This window comes from Tetrao urogallus, assembly GCF_951394365.1.
Source record: "Tetrao urogallus genome assembly, chromosome: 5".
In the NCBI taxonomy this organism is placed as follows: domain Eukaryota; kingdom Metazoa; phylum Chordata; class Aves; order Galliformes; family Phasianidae; genus Tetrao; species Tetrao urogallus.
In genome coordinates this window covers 14,290,625-14,304,722 of record NC_136818.1, presented here as the reverse complement: position 1 = coordinate 14,304,722, position 14,098 = coordinate 14,290,625, and the positions used below count along the sequence as shown (strand labels likewise).

Here is a 14,098-nt window from a genome sequence, read left to right as displayed (position 1 = left end):
TTACTGCAGCGTATAAAGATGAATGGTTTTACCCTGTATTTTGAAATGGGACACCTACAAATATTCACCTAACAGAGTCACTGTTAGCTATGCTGTACCACAGACTTGTGTCATTAAAATTCACAACAGTATAAATCCATGAATCTTTAACTGTAGTTGTACTTCCTCGAGAAGAGGCCACGCCGTTCTCCTCCAATCTTCATTATCTTCATTCTGCCCAACTATGTAGGACTTTTGTACTCAACTCTCTCATCATCTCAATTGACAAATTAGGCAAATAAAAAAGCCCACATCTCATTTTGATGTAATTACACTCACTGCATAAGACCTGAAATAATGCTTAAAATTAATCAGCAAATTTTTGCACAGAAAAGAAGCAAACGTGGATATTGAACTGCAGCAACACAACAAGAAAAACACAGGACTTTTTAAACCAGTTTGTGTCTTCCTGTGTAGATTTCTCCACTAAGTGAAAGTGCTACCAATTATTCCGCACGTGACAGAATAGGTAAGCCTAGCATTTGTCCCAGGTTTTTTCATCTTCAAAATTCCTATTTGCAGATAAATGTTATTTTTTGTGATCCTTACAGACATTAATGAAGTTCCTATTGTAAATCTATAAAGAATTACCAACTGAAGTGTGCACTTTTTGTTTCATTGCAATAACTCAGTGCTGTGTGATTGCCTGGGTTAATGATGAAAAAGTCAAATATACTATCAGAGCTGATGGAAAAATCTATCACCAATCTGAAATTAAAATTCATCTGTGGTCAATAAGATTTAATATCCATGCAAGTGGCGCTGTAAAGAGTAAATGAATCAATGTCATCAATACATAATCAGTATGAAATATGATGTGAATAAAATTATGTGCAAGAGTCATACATTCACTCTTTTCTGGACCAGGGTGGAATGAACAGTCTCTTAACTCAAGGTTGACAGTAATTGTTACAAATTAGGCACAGCAGTTATCAAAATGCACTCACTTGCATAGCTTTAGGACTTATTAAGGAGATTAAAATAGATCTAAAACTACCTCGTTTCAGAGTTACGGGACAACTGTTGATCAGAATTTTTTTTCTTCTTCTCTATATGATCCGTGCAGTCATTATTTACTCATTTAGGCACAAACCAAGAGCCATCAGCCACAGAGATACACGATCTCTAGCTGAGCTATTGTTGTTACGGAGCAATAAGAAAATAGCACTTTAGTTTTTAAATCTCAGTTATGACATAGAAAACAGACGAGAAAATACTTCTGAAAGAGCTCCCCAGCATGCCTCCTCAACTGCAACCTTACACTGCTTCAGCTCAGGAATCTTCTCTTCACAAAACGTTTATTTCCATATTAAAGGATGTAATTTTCCTCCCACGGAAACCTGCTCTCTTGTAGCCCTTAATTTCAAGACTGTAAAATAAAATGCTCCTCTTTGTTAAGTTTATGTTAACGTCTGCTCTCCGTTCCACTTTGTACGTGAAGAGTTCAACAGCTGCACAGATACACATGCCCAAACCAAAATAAACGGACTCACTCTACATGCCATACTTAAAGGTTAGCACTTCCTCCCCATCCCCCACGCCTACGTTACTTAAGTTGGGTTACTTAAAGGTCTTGTTGCAGGGGTGGGAAATGTCCACTATTAAACTGAAAATAAATTGATCTTCATTTAGCTCTAATAAAGCTTATTAGTAATTGTGGAGTATTCACCTTCTGGTCTGGCAGTAGTGGGTTACTCTGAAGTGAATTCAAATGGCCATTGATGAGAGCTGTAGGTCTATCATGTTCACAAAATAAACTGCCATTGATGTAGTGAAACCGATCTCCCGGGACCAGGCGATTCCGGCAGGTAGAGCATGTAAAACACTGAGAAAGGAAAGAGACAGCAAGTGAAACTACAGCACAAATTAAGCATGCTGCAGGTTTGAAAATTACACTTCAGAGACTGTGAGCACAGATGAGATATGAAGCTGCTTGATTTCTAGCATCTCCGAACACGGCATTAGCCTTACCTGTTGGGACCACGCAGTTCATAACTCAAGTACAGTTCTACCGATTATGAGGGAACAAAGCTGCACACTGAGGGCAGCTTCATAACACATACTCGTATCTCTAGCTATTGCTTCACACTTCATTCATAAGTAGATGCAGATTTTACACTACAGAAGCACGGCAGTTCTAATCGGCTAATAAAAAAAGATGTAGAAAGCCTCTCACCTTCAGATGATAGACATTGCCCTGTGCCCTCATGACCAGCTCGCTAGCAGGAATGGACTGTCCGCAGGCACTGCAAGCACCACTATTTCCAAATAACCTGAAACAGAGGTGATGATCATGAATAATTTAACACACAAGAGGCTCTAAGCATTTTTGCGCATCACTGCAATGGTTTATTACACAACTGTTTTAGATTTCTGACCCCTGTCTTCCAACTTGCTTACACGCTGTAATATGAAAAAGTGTATTTTTGTCTAACAACTGGTAGCTTCACCCTACCTTGGATGTGGTTACACAGGATTTAATCAGAAATATTGACTTACACCTCAAGAAACACAAACAATTCTGTACTACACACATTTTATCAGATTACCGGGTTCATCATAAAAAAAAAGATACAATTCATGACTGGAGTTTAAATGCATTGTGTCCTTGAAATTATATGAAGAACTCTTTTGTACTTTAATCATATCTTGAGATATGAGTCATCAAAAGGGTTAAGAGGATTTGATTGTATATCTAAGAAGACATCATGCTCAGTGTATTGAAACTCCAGTAAACCTCCATCAGTGCAGAGTTTCCATTAGAAACTCTCTGCTATCCAGGTTGATATATAATGTGTATGGGTTAACCTTTTCAATCATGGTGTCAACACTTTAGATTTGCCTCTGCTCATCTCTTTCATCCTAACCTTCTCTCTCTCTTGATAATGAAATGCTTGCTCCAACTTCCCTCTATCTGCTCCTGAGTCCACAATTTAGATTACTTCATCTCTGCTAGCAACAAACTGAATGAAATTTCGATTTGAGCAGAAAGTAATTTACCGGGATCTGGACCCATTTGTCATCATATCTCTCTGGGTGTTTGCTGTATCACTGCAGTTTTCCTATGCAATCAAATGAGACCACAACATCTGCCATTGGGTTGGGGGGGCACAGGCAGCGGGGGGAGGGGGGAGTAGGCAGAAGAGTGGTGAAGAAAAATATATACATAATTCTTCAAATCCATTTAAAGGCACAACACATTGATTCAGAATATAATACAATAATGATTATTGAGTTCTACTTTTCCTGACTGCATTAGCTAGAATTAGAAAAGCTTTATTTGCTTTCCGTGCGTCCCTCTTACATGCACAAATATTTAGAAAGAGTACCACAGTCATTTCACAGTAAAAAAGGAAACCAAACTGGATGGCAGGGTCACAGACCTGCTTTTCTGCACGATGTAAAACACGGTAATAGGATTTACAAATTAGCGTATTGGTGTCATAATAAATATTAATATTTGCATCTCCTTCCTGTCCAAATAAAGTCATAAAATTTTGTTTGTGTCAACCTCGGAGACGCGTTACAATAGAATACCCGTAATCTGAATGATTGCAGTGTGCCTCTGTATAAAAATAATTGCTTTGAATTTTCAGAATCTGAGCTTGCAGAGGAGGCTTGTCATGTTCAAACTACTAATTTGCTGTCGCCACTTTATTGAAAATAGCCTGTAAGTTGTTATTAAATGTATCGACTGAACGACAGAGAGAGTAGTAAAACTGCCCCTTAAGATGGCTTTTAATAGGAAGCTGAGAAACAAATTTTGTAGCAGCATCGATTTGAAGAGTTCAATCAAAACTCCATTTCAAAACTAATTAGTCTGAGATCCACGACACATTGACACGTTCTTGCAGAATCACAGCGGTTACAAAGGGAAAGCTGAACTAATACATTGTCAGGACCTCCAGCCAAAAGGACTACACTGTCTAGAAACGAAGGGTCTGTTATTAGGGCATCTTCTAAACCAGGAGCAGTTCCGAGCAGTTGCACGATGCACTGAGGTTTCTTCCCCAGCTTTATGATACGCGTTTTTCTTCCTCCATTGTTACTAGCAGTGAAGTTGGCGCACAGAAAAGGTGCATGGAAGCTCCGTAAGGAGGCTGCGAGACGCTGCCACATTTCTAGAACAAAGATCCAAAAATCTAGGGCACTGGGTGACGACAAGGGCACTTCGGGCAGGGTGGGCGGAAAGGCAAAGCCCTGCAGGCGAGCAGCCAGTGCCACTTGTGCTAAGAACACGAGCAGTGTCAGTGGGCACACAGCCCCTGTGCGACCACACCGCCCGCCTGAACACACAGCCCCCGCACCGCTGATCTCCCTGCAGTGCTTGTCTTCATTAAGCATTCACTTGTTATACAACGCGCTCTGACGAGCGGTGGTTGTACACCTTGAACGTCTGTGCATTTTAATACACAGAGCCAAACTAATTCTGAAGCTTTTCCCGGGTTTTCCCTACGCATGTTTCCAGAACAGCTCTGCTCTGGGAGGCTGCTGCAGTTGAATCTTCCGCTGACGTTCCTGAAAATTACTCGCAGTTAGAACACCTTCCAGTGCTCTGCATTATTCACTAGGACAATAAAGCTTATTTTTCCTTCTCTATTGTTATGGATGCTTTTGTTTTCTGATATCATTAACAGGAAAAAGGTTTTATCTTTAAAAATAAATATTATTCCTTCTTACCAGTAAAGGAAGTCCACCTCAGTAACTATTCTTTACTGAGAAAGTTGTTTCACGTGGCTTCTGAGCGGCTGGAGAGCTAATTATCTAACCGGGGGGACCGTCCAGGACAGTATTTGATTTAAAAGGCTGCAGGCTTTAGGTGCTCAATTAAGTAGCTATCGGTCTCAGACTGGACTTTAATGGGCTCTTTTCTCTTTAACTGCAGCAATGGGTAGAGATACCCCAGGTCAGGCTAATTAAAGCCAGGGGACTCTTTAATTGTGATGACAGAATTGGTTTCAGTTTCCTCTTTGGGTCCTCAGTCCAAGAAGGTCATTAATATTTCAACATTTGGGCGATGCAATCAATCACAAACATCAAGAGCTTCCCTATACGGACAAGGCAGCTCTTCTACACTTAACAGCCTTTTACCAAGCCACCTTAAATTGACTACCGTGGAGTTCCAGCTTTGCACTCCCCACATCCAAATACACGCACACTCTCCTCATTTTTTTCCATAACAAGAGTGGGAACGAAGGCAGCAAGAAACACTCCCAGCCCAACCTTTCACCTCTTGCCACTCAAAATTCACTATCAGTAGAAGCATATCTCATGCAACTTACACCAACAAAGCAAGGTTCCTGTTGGTTCCAAAATCATGGAGGTAATCAGACTTAGCAGCTCCAGAACCTACACAGCACAGCGCCTGTGGTGCCTGCAGAATTACGCCCAAGCCCTACCAGAGAGAAACGCACATCCAGACCCACTGGTCCAGAAGCGATTGGTGTTTCTGTACATTCCCCACATTTAATCTAAATTCTGCAACAGCGATATTAAATATAACAAAGAAAGGCAACACAGAAACCAGCCTGGAGCCAAGTCCATTAAAGGTACTTCAGAATAACTGGAGACCAAGCACCTTAAAAGCACCAGAAGCTATTGATACTTAAAAGGGGGGCTGTGCATAATGGCAAGTGCTGCATTAGAGAAGGGGAAGGAAAAAAAAAACAGCCAAATTACGCTTGGTTAATTCAGAGTAACAGATCTGCCCCCAAGTGAATTGGAGGCCTTGAATTAATTCTGTTATGACAAATCAAGATAAACGTTCCCCCTAAATTGCATGCGATTTAATTAATTTTTGAGATCCTGGGTTTTTTTTTTTCCTAGCTAATAGTTCACATGCTCCTGTGCTGTCATTGTGCTTGAGTGGGCAGACTTCAAAGTGATATTAAATAACCAACTATTAGATTTACCTAGCACGTCCTATTGGAAAAGTGCCATTTAATTACCTAGCCTGTTCAATTAAAGGGACAGCATTCCCCGAATATAGCAGCTTGCCGCTGATTACCAGCGAAATGAACTCGCTGCTCGGCGGCCCCCTCCCCGGCCCAGCTCGGCCCAGCTCAGCCCTGCGGCCGTCCCGGTCCCCCCGCAGCCCCGGCCGGGCAGGGCCGGCAGCGCCGCGCCCAAGGCGCGCTCCGGGCGGGCGGGGAGGGGCCGGGCCGGGCCGCGGGCGCTGCCCCTTTAAGACGAGGCCGGGCAGCCCCCCCCTTCCTCCCCCCTTCCTTCGCCTTCCCCACCACTCCCTGCTCTCTCTTAGAGGCCAATTTCGTTAATTAAATGTTTTGTTTGCTACGCGGCTCTCATTCATTTCGGACACGTCATTCCGAGCAGATCTAAGCCAGGGACCAGATCTCATTAGATAAAACCTATCAGAACTAAGAGAAAATGGAGGAGACACTAATTAAAGCTTTTAATTGTGCGGACCGGCTGCCACGCCGCCGCTCTATCTGCCATCTCGGGCCGGGAGAGCCGCCCCCGCTCCTTCCCCAGCGCCCGGGGCCCTCCGCGGGGCCTCGCCGCCCCCGGCGTTGCGGCGGGGAGGGGAGCGCCGGGCGCAGGGACGGCACCGGGAGCCAGGCGCGCCCCGAGCCCCTTCCGCACGGAGGCGCGGCGGCCCCTCTCCCGCCCGCACAGCGCCCTCGCGACCGCGGCTCCCGCCCGGCACGGCTGCCACGGGACGCGGCGGGCGGAACCGGCCCCGGGGAGCAGCGCCGTGCCCCGGCCCGGGGCCGCACCCCGCGGGAGGGCTACGGGGGAGCGCCGCCGGCCCTGCCCCGCCCCGGGCACGCACGGCCCGGTCGAGTTCCAGCAAGCGTGTGCTCAGGCGTGTTCGCAGGCAGATGGCACGGATCTAAGGGAAGGCAGGCGATACAAGGAGGAGATCAATTCAAATCCCTCATCTGATAAAGCATCCTATTTACAACCGCCTACGTTAAAATAAACGAGTATTAATTTTTGGCAATGTGAAACCGGGGGGCTGCGATAAGCCTGCCTGAACTTGCCTCTGGGACACGGTGGACACATCTTCTCCCTTTAATTAGGAGTAATCAGACACAGGTTTGTTTGATGGTGCTGCTGAGTGATGGATCTGTACCACTTCGCAGCCCAACAGTGGTGTCAATTCCTCCACTTCAAATGAGGCTCCTTCCCAGCACCGTTCTACTCTATTTAATTACCGTTCTGCTGGGCTTCAGCTTGCTGCTTAGGATGATGACCAAAAAGAGAACCACTGAACGCCTCTGTGTGCCTCCATGATGGCGGAGCATTTCCCTCTCACAACACCACTAGAAGCGAAGGCTCCCATTGCTCAAAGACACAGTGCTGCAGCCCTGCCCCATGGGCAGCGGATGGCAAGGCCAGACAGCAGGACAGGGCCATGCAGTGGGATGGGGACAGACAGCAGGATGGAACACAGACAGCACAGCCCTGCTGTGGCCCCATCCCGTCCCACCAAGGTGCCTCCACGCACACGCTCAGCTTCCAACAGCGGTCAGGTTCTACAGCATAAACAAACTTGCAGGGTTTTCTGGCTGGGCACATTTGCAGAAAGGAAGAAAAAAAAAAAAAAGTGGAACTTTTCAGCCATAAGGGAAAAGAAAAACAGTTAACTCCTGACATTTACTGTAAATGAGAAGCCAGAAACCCTTAAACAAAACACGATTTGTTTTAGCCAAGCGTTCCTGCTACACCAAGATGGTATGGGGCTTTTTTGTTGTTTTTTTTAATTACTGAATGTTGAAACAGAACACCTCCTTAAAGCATTCATGTGCATCAGTCTATCGAGCCATTTACTCAAATTAAATGTGTAATCCTTCAAAATGCCTCCTTTTAAATTAATGAGTTTAAGTAGCTCGAGTTCACCTGAAAAGATCGTACGGGCACCTGACCTCATGAATTCCTTCTATTAATTATATGGGAAACCCGTTGGAAGGGCCAACCTCCCCGTACCCCAACAGATGCGGGATTAGCAAGGCTTAGTTCCCCCTTCCCAACTCTGCAGCACTTAAAGTGAACAGCTTCGGAAAAGAAAGCAGTAAGGAGGGGGATTGGGAGCGCAGCCCTGCTCTCCCACCACCCGCATTTTCGGTGCTGGAAGTTGGGAGCCGCTCCGCAGAGGCTGCACGCAGAGCCCAGAGCGGCAGTCGGCTCCTTCGCCAGGAGAAGGGAGAATGACTCACTCTGTTTCCACTCGGAGGAGTTTAAAGGTGCTTATGTAAATATCATAATTAATCAGATACTAGAGGCAGGCGTTTCATTACGAAGCACCTCCGCAGCTGCCTTATTTAAGCCCCACAATTTTAACATTTACCGTTCAGATACGCACGCTTCTCCTTCAGCACTACAACAAAGCAGATTAATTTAGCTCTCTGATTGCTGTTTATTTTTAGTCGGGACCCGCTCCCTGCTGATGAACCACCACAAAGTCCCGGCTCCCTTCCCCACCCGGGCCGAGCCGTGCCCGCGGGTGGCTCACCTGATGTAGTCGTTTCTGCAGAGGATCATGCCGCTCTTGGTGTAGCAGGACGTGCCGATGTCCCCCAGCTGGGCCTGGCAGCAGGAGCACTTGAGGCAGCGGCTGTGCCAGTAGCTGTCCATAGCGTAGAGCAGGAAGCGGTCGGCGATCTTCCCCCCGCAGCCGGCGCACCTCTTCCACGAGAGGGAGCCCGCCGTCACCGGGGGCGGCTGCGCGCTGCCGCCGGGGTTCACCATGGCCTGCGGGAGAGCGGCGCGGGTCAGGGGCGGCTCGGGCCGGGGAGCGTCCGCAGTGCTCGTAGGCCGGCCCGCCGGCGGCACTCCCAGCGAGAAAGGAGCAGCCCCGGCTGCGTTTGGCTTGTGGGGGGAGAAAGAAGTGCGCGAGGAGTGGGGAAAAAGAAAGTTGCGGAACTGGTTTGTCAGTGCAGGCAGTCCCCAGGCCTGGCAGGCAGGGGCCGGGGGCTGCCGCAGTCAGGCTTTTTTGGTTCGGAGACACGAAAGCGCCCGGAGAAAGCACTGCGGGCTGAGGACGCTGCCCCAAGACCGGATCGCTGAACTTCGGGCCGCCTGCTACCTTCCCTCCTACCCAAAAAGACCCAACTTCTGTCTCCCTCATCTGCCCTCGATCAGCAGTTTAACGCTAAAGCCCTGTTACTCTGAGGGAAAAAAAGTTTCCCGAGCGCAGGGGAGCAGTGCAGTGCCCCCCGGGCGGGCCGCCCGCAGGACTGCCACCGAAGGGCATTCCCCACTTTCTAACGACCGCTTAGCGCAAGAAGGACAACTGGGAGATGGCAAAGGAATCAATTCATAAGGCTTACTCTAACCCGATTAGTTCGCTGCCTTCAGCGCGGAGCCCAACGAGCTGCCGGCGCTGCCCGCTCCGAGAGCCGAGCCGCCCGCCCCGCAGCCTTTGTCCCCGCAGCGGCCCGGGCAGTGCCCGCACCCTGCTCTGCCCCCGGCCCGGCCCCGGAGGTGCGCGCAGCGACCGCACAATAAAGCGGAGAACTGCACCAATTAAGCTGTAACAAAACCCCGAGACTTTGGAAAGAAAACCACTCTAAAAGCCATTAGCATCGCATTTATCCGAACGCATCATATACCTTTATGTAAATTGATTTCTGATGCATTTGCTCGGGAATTGCCTTTTGTTACAGTTTCCAGCTACAGCCCAAATGAATCTGCATTTCCTGCTCCGAGCCCTCACGCCGTCTCCCGCGCCTTAAATCACTTCGGGTTTCTTAAAAGAAAGAACCGGCCTCGGTGCCACCTCAGCCCGGCTTTGTCGGAGGCGAATATCTATCAAATGGGAAACGCCGCGCCGAGAACGGCATCCAGTAACCCCATTAAGCTAAAGCTCTTAAGGACAAGCAATACCCTAATGCTGATTAAATCTAAAAAGATGAATCAAGAAGACTGACCAGAAAGTGACTCCCCTGATAACTAAGGACGGGCCCTCATCAAGTTTCATTTGGAGTCGAGGGGGAAAAGCTTTTAACTTAAATAGGCGCACTCCGGTAATTACACGGCCGGAGCGCGGTCCCGTCTGCGGGCGGGGAAGCGGGCGGCCCCCCCGGCGCTTTTTTAATGGAGACCGAGGGAGGGACGCGCGGGGAGCTGGCAATTTGTAGGACGAAAATGGATGCTTAATTCACGTCTCGGTTTTAATTAGGTGATTCACCGGATTTCTCCCGGATCGAAACAAAAGGCCGTGCGGGGGGCAGGAAGGGGACTGCCGAGGAGGCGGCGGCGCACTTTGATCTCTCCTGCCGCTGTTTCGGAGCGGTGTTTACTACGGGGACACGGGGCCCGAGCCGCCCGAGCCCTCCCGGGCCCTCCGCCCGAGGCCGCCGGAGCCCTTCCCCAGCCCCTCCCGCTCCCTCCCAGCCCTTCCCCGCCGCGGGCGCGGGGCGGCGGCGGCCGCGCTTTGTACCCGGGGACGGCGACGACGCCGGGGCCGGTTCCCCCCCGCGCGCCCTCCCTCCCGCCCGCCGGGCCCTGCGGCAGCGCGGGACCGCTTACCTGCTGCTTCCCCTCGGTGGTGCGCGGGGCCGGGCAGCGCCGCTCGGGGGCACCGCGGTTTCCTCGCCGCGAACCGAGCGCGGCGCCCGCCGCCCGCCCGCCCTTCGGCGGCCCCCGGTCCGGGCCGGAGAAACGCGGAGACGGCGCTGAGGGGCGCCCGCCGCCCTCCGGCCCCACGGAGCCGCACGCGCAGGGGCCGCCGCCGCAAGTTTGGCGCCGCGGCCGCACTTCGCGCCGCTCCCCCCGCCCCCACCTCCGCCTCTCCGCCGGGCTCCGGCGGCGGCCGAGCTCCCGCGGCGCGGAGCCGAGCTGCCGCGGCCCGCCGAGCGCTGCGAGCGGAGGACCGGAGAGCGGGGCGGAGGAGGCGGCGGCGCGGAGAGCGAAGCGGGCCCGGGGGCGCGCGTGTCCCTTCGCGGCGCGAGCGGGCCCGCGTGCTGCGCGGCCGCTGCCCCTCACTCACACATGTGTTACTGACAGAGCAGAATCCCAACTACACTCCGGCCCGGCCCCGCCGCCCGCCCGCCGCAGCCAATCCGCCCCCGGCTTGTTCAGGCGGAATAATAAAACCTGCCAATCCCGGGGAAGACAAAGGAATGAGTGAAAGAGCAGGGGAAAAAAAAAAAAAAGAAAAAAAAAAAAAAAAAAAAAGAGAGAGAGAGCGAGGGAGAAGGGGGGGCAGAGAGGAGGAGGGGAATGGAGGGGAAGGAGGGAGTCAGGTGGGAAGCGGCGCCCGCCGCCCCCGCCCGGCGCTGAGCAGCGGCGCCCGCGGCCGTGAGAGCACCGCGCTGCTGGCGGCAGTCGCGGCACCGCGCCCCGCTCCGCTCGCGGCCACCAGTTGAGAAAGTTGGCGGCTCCCGCCCCGAGCGGCCCGCCCGCAGCGGCGGCACGCGGCTGAGCGCTGCGGCACCGGCCCTCGTGGCGCCCTCTGGGCACGGCGCCTCGCGCTGCCTGCGGCCCTCTCTCGCGCCGGGTCGGGGGCTGCGGGGGACGTGCGAGAGTCTGCCGGGCAGACCCCCCCCCCAGCCCCAAACCAGCGGCTGGTACTCGGCGCCGGGGTACGGCCCGCCGCTATAGCAGTGCCCTGCGAGGGTCACGGTGCTGCGGACGGCGGGTGGACGCTTGAGAAGACAGGTTTCTGAGAGGGAAGCCCGGGGGTGGCGGTGGATCAGAAGTAACGCGCGGTAGGGACTCTGAGAAGTGGAACAAATTCGCACTAACGGCACGCTTTCTGAGGCCTAAGCGTGCCGCGCAAGACAAGTGTGAGCGTATCCGGGTGAAAAAGCCCCTCAAAAACGCTCGAAGTACCCTTAAGCACGAGGCGCTATCCCGGCGCGCTCGGCACACGCGGCCGTGTGCGGACACGAGCAGCCTCCTGCCTGGCACCGACGTGCAGAGCGCGTGCAGGCGTCCGTCACACACAGCGCACAGCTGTGCGCAGCGCGGGGCCGAGATTCCGCACAGCTGCGAAAGAACCGAACTTCACAGGGCCGGTTCCCGCTGCCAGGCAGGACAGCGGGGCGCGGTGGGAGGGCTGACCCTGCTGTAGGCGGCTGGCGGCAGCACGCGGGGCACCGCCAGCGCCGTACCCGGCGCCCACCGGGTGACCCAGAGGCATCTTGGTGTGCGGCAGCTGTTGCGGGATCGACAGAACGCTTCCGTCCCTGCTGAAGGCTGGGGCGCGCCGCTCAAGCGCGCGGAACTTCAGCCGGGGGTCTTCCCCTGCAGACGGACGCGCAGAGGGCAGAAGCGGAGCACCTTTCCCGACAGGCCGGCCAGCCGCGCGGCTCTGCAATCACAGCCCAGGTGCGCTTGAACCACACCGCCACCTGTGGGCCTCCGCCGTGCCTGCACCCCGGCCACCGCCGGACGAGCAGCTGCGCGCCCGGGAACCGCGCATCTGAAGAGAAAAAAAGTGTCTCTCTAAAAAATAAAGAAATTGGGAGAAACAGGATATCAAATAGATGTTTTGCTTTCTTATAAAGCCAATAACGTATTGAAACTTGAATAGCATCAGAAGCATTTTTAGAGGAAATATATATTTAGGGGAAAAGCCCATTTCTGTCTCTGTCCATCAACTAGATTACACTCAGGATTGGTGCTGAAGCAGCCGGGAGCTCATGGAAAGCTACTGGGGGGAGGGCGGCAGGGGCTGAGGACCAGCGTGGTGGCTAGAAGTGATGCTTTTTTTTTTTTTTTTTTTTTTTTATCACAGGTCTATGAAGTGTATCATCTGGATGTAATCCCTGTGTATATATTACATTTAAACATACTCAGCAGTTTCAGATTTGGAATTTAGGATCTGTTACAGTTTAAAATATATCAAGTAACTAGGCACGCTACAGATAATCAACTGTCACTGACAGCCAAGAGCACAGACCGGAGCAAATGCCAAGCTAAAATAAAATCTGAGTTGCCTAATTATCTAAGTTCTAATGGCTGGAAGCTACCAAACACAGCTCTGGAAGAGCCATCGGGACCTCTCCTCACTGGGAAAGATATTCTCCCAAGAAACTGCCATCGGCACTAAACTGTTTACTCATCTTAAAACTGATAGTGATACGAAAAATGGGAATTACCTTCTGAAGGAGTAGGACTTTAAATGGTTTAATGACGTTTTCCAAATAGCATTACAATGCTCATATCTGCTGCTGAAATCTAATCTTCACTAATTTTTGTGATTAATTTTAACAGAAGAAACCTTAACAGACAGCATTTTGCAGAGCAATATTTTTCTAATTTTTCTTTTGTGCAGCATCTGTTGTTGCTGTGCTGTCATCTTCGTTATGTTTTTCATTGTCTATGTGCCATAATGTAATTAGTTAGTTCAACATCATCTGTGCTATTAGATGAGATGTTTCTATGGTAAGTTAGCATAGTTCTGTGTAATTGGTAGATTTCAGCAGTAGGCATGAATGTATCCATCAACTTTAGGTCGATTTGAGTCCGCAAGATTTAAATTCACTTGGCATACATTATCCTTGAAGACTGTTAATTTTGGCTGAATGGATAAAAAACACAATGCAGAAGAAAATCTGGCTGCTTATCTTGCGTACTGTTGGAGTCAGAGAAAGGAAGGCATAAAATTGCTGGCGTAGTAGTTGCAATCTAAATGTCTGGAAAACGTTACTGTGGCTGTGATCCAAATCCTTCACTCACCTAGTCACACCCAGAGACAGCAGGTAGTCCAGCATTCACCAGGGTTCTCTCACCATTCGTGAAGGGAGCTCTGCTTCTCTCCTAAACGTACTGCATTCCTACGGGATCTCAATTGTCTTTTCCTGTTCTCATTAGAGAGAAATGTTGAGGCTGCTGCTTTGTCTTGAGATCTTCCACGTCACACTGCTAGGCTTTGTGTCTTGAAAGCTACATCTTTAGAACAAACAATTAGACTGAGACTCTCTTACCCCAGCCTCTTTGGAAACAGCGAGGAAAAATCAACAGCCATTTCCTACCTTGAAATAATGCAGAAGGGTCTTAATTTAAAAATGTGACCAAATTAAGTATTTTACTTGGATATCCAACAACAGGGGAGAGCACACACCCTCGCAGAAGCAAGGAAGCACCC

At 50.6% G+C, this 14,098-nt stretch overlaps 1 protein-coding gene across 1 annotated transcript; it reads right to left on the bottom strand.

Annotated features, from left to right (window-relative positions):
* Positions 1 to 1,663: 1,663 nt before the first annotated feature.
* LMO4 (LIM domain only 4) lies at positions 1,664 to 9,641 on the bottom strand (the record flags this gene model as incomplete). Its single annotated transcript, XM_079535552.1, has 4 exons — positions 1,664 to 1,864; positions 2,216 to 2,312; positions 8,516 to 8,754; positions 9,615 to 9,641. 4 exons carry the CDS (start codon positions 9,639 to 9,641, stop codon positions 1,664 to 1,666), a joined length of 564 nt encoding a protein of 187 aa, XP_079391678.1.
* Positions 9,642 to 14,098: the final 4,457 nt, after the last annotated feature.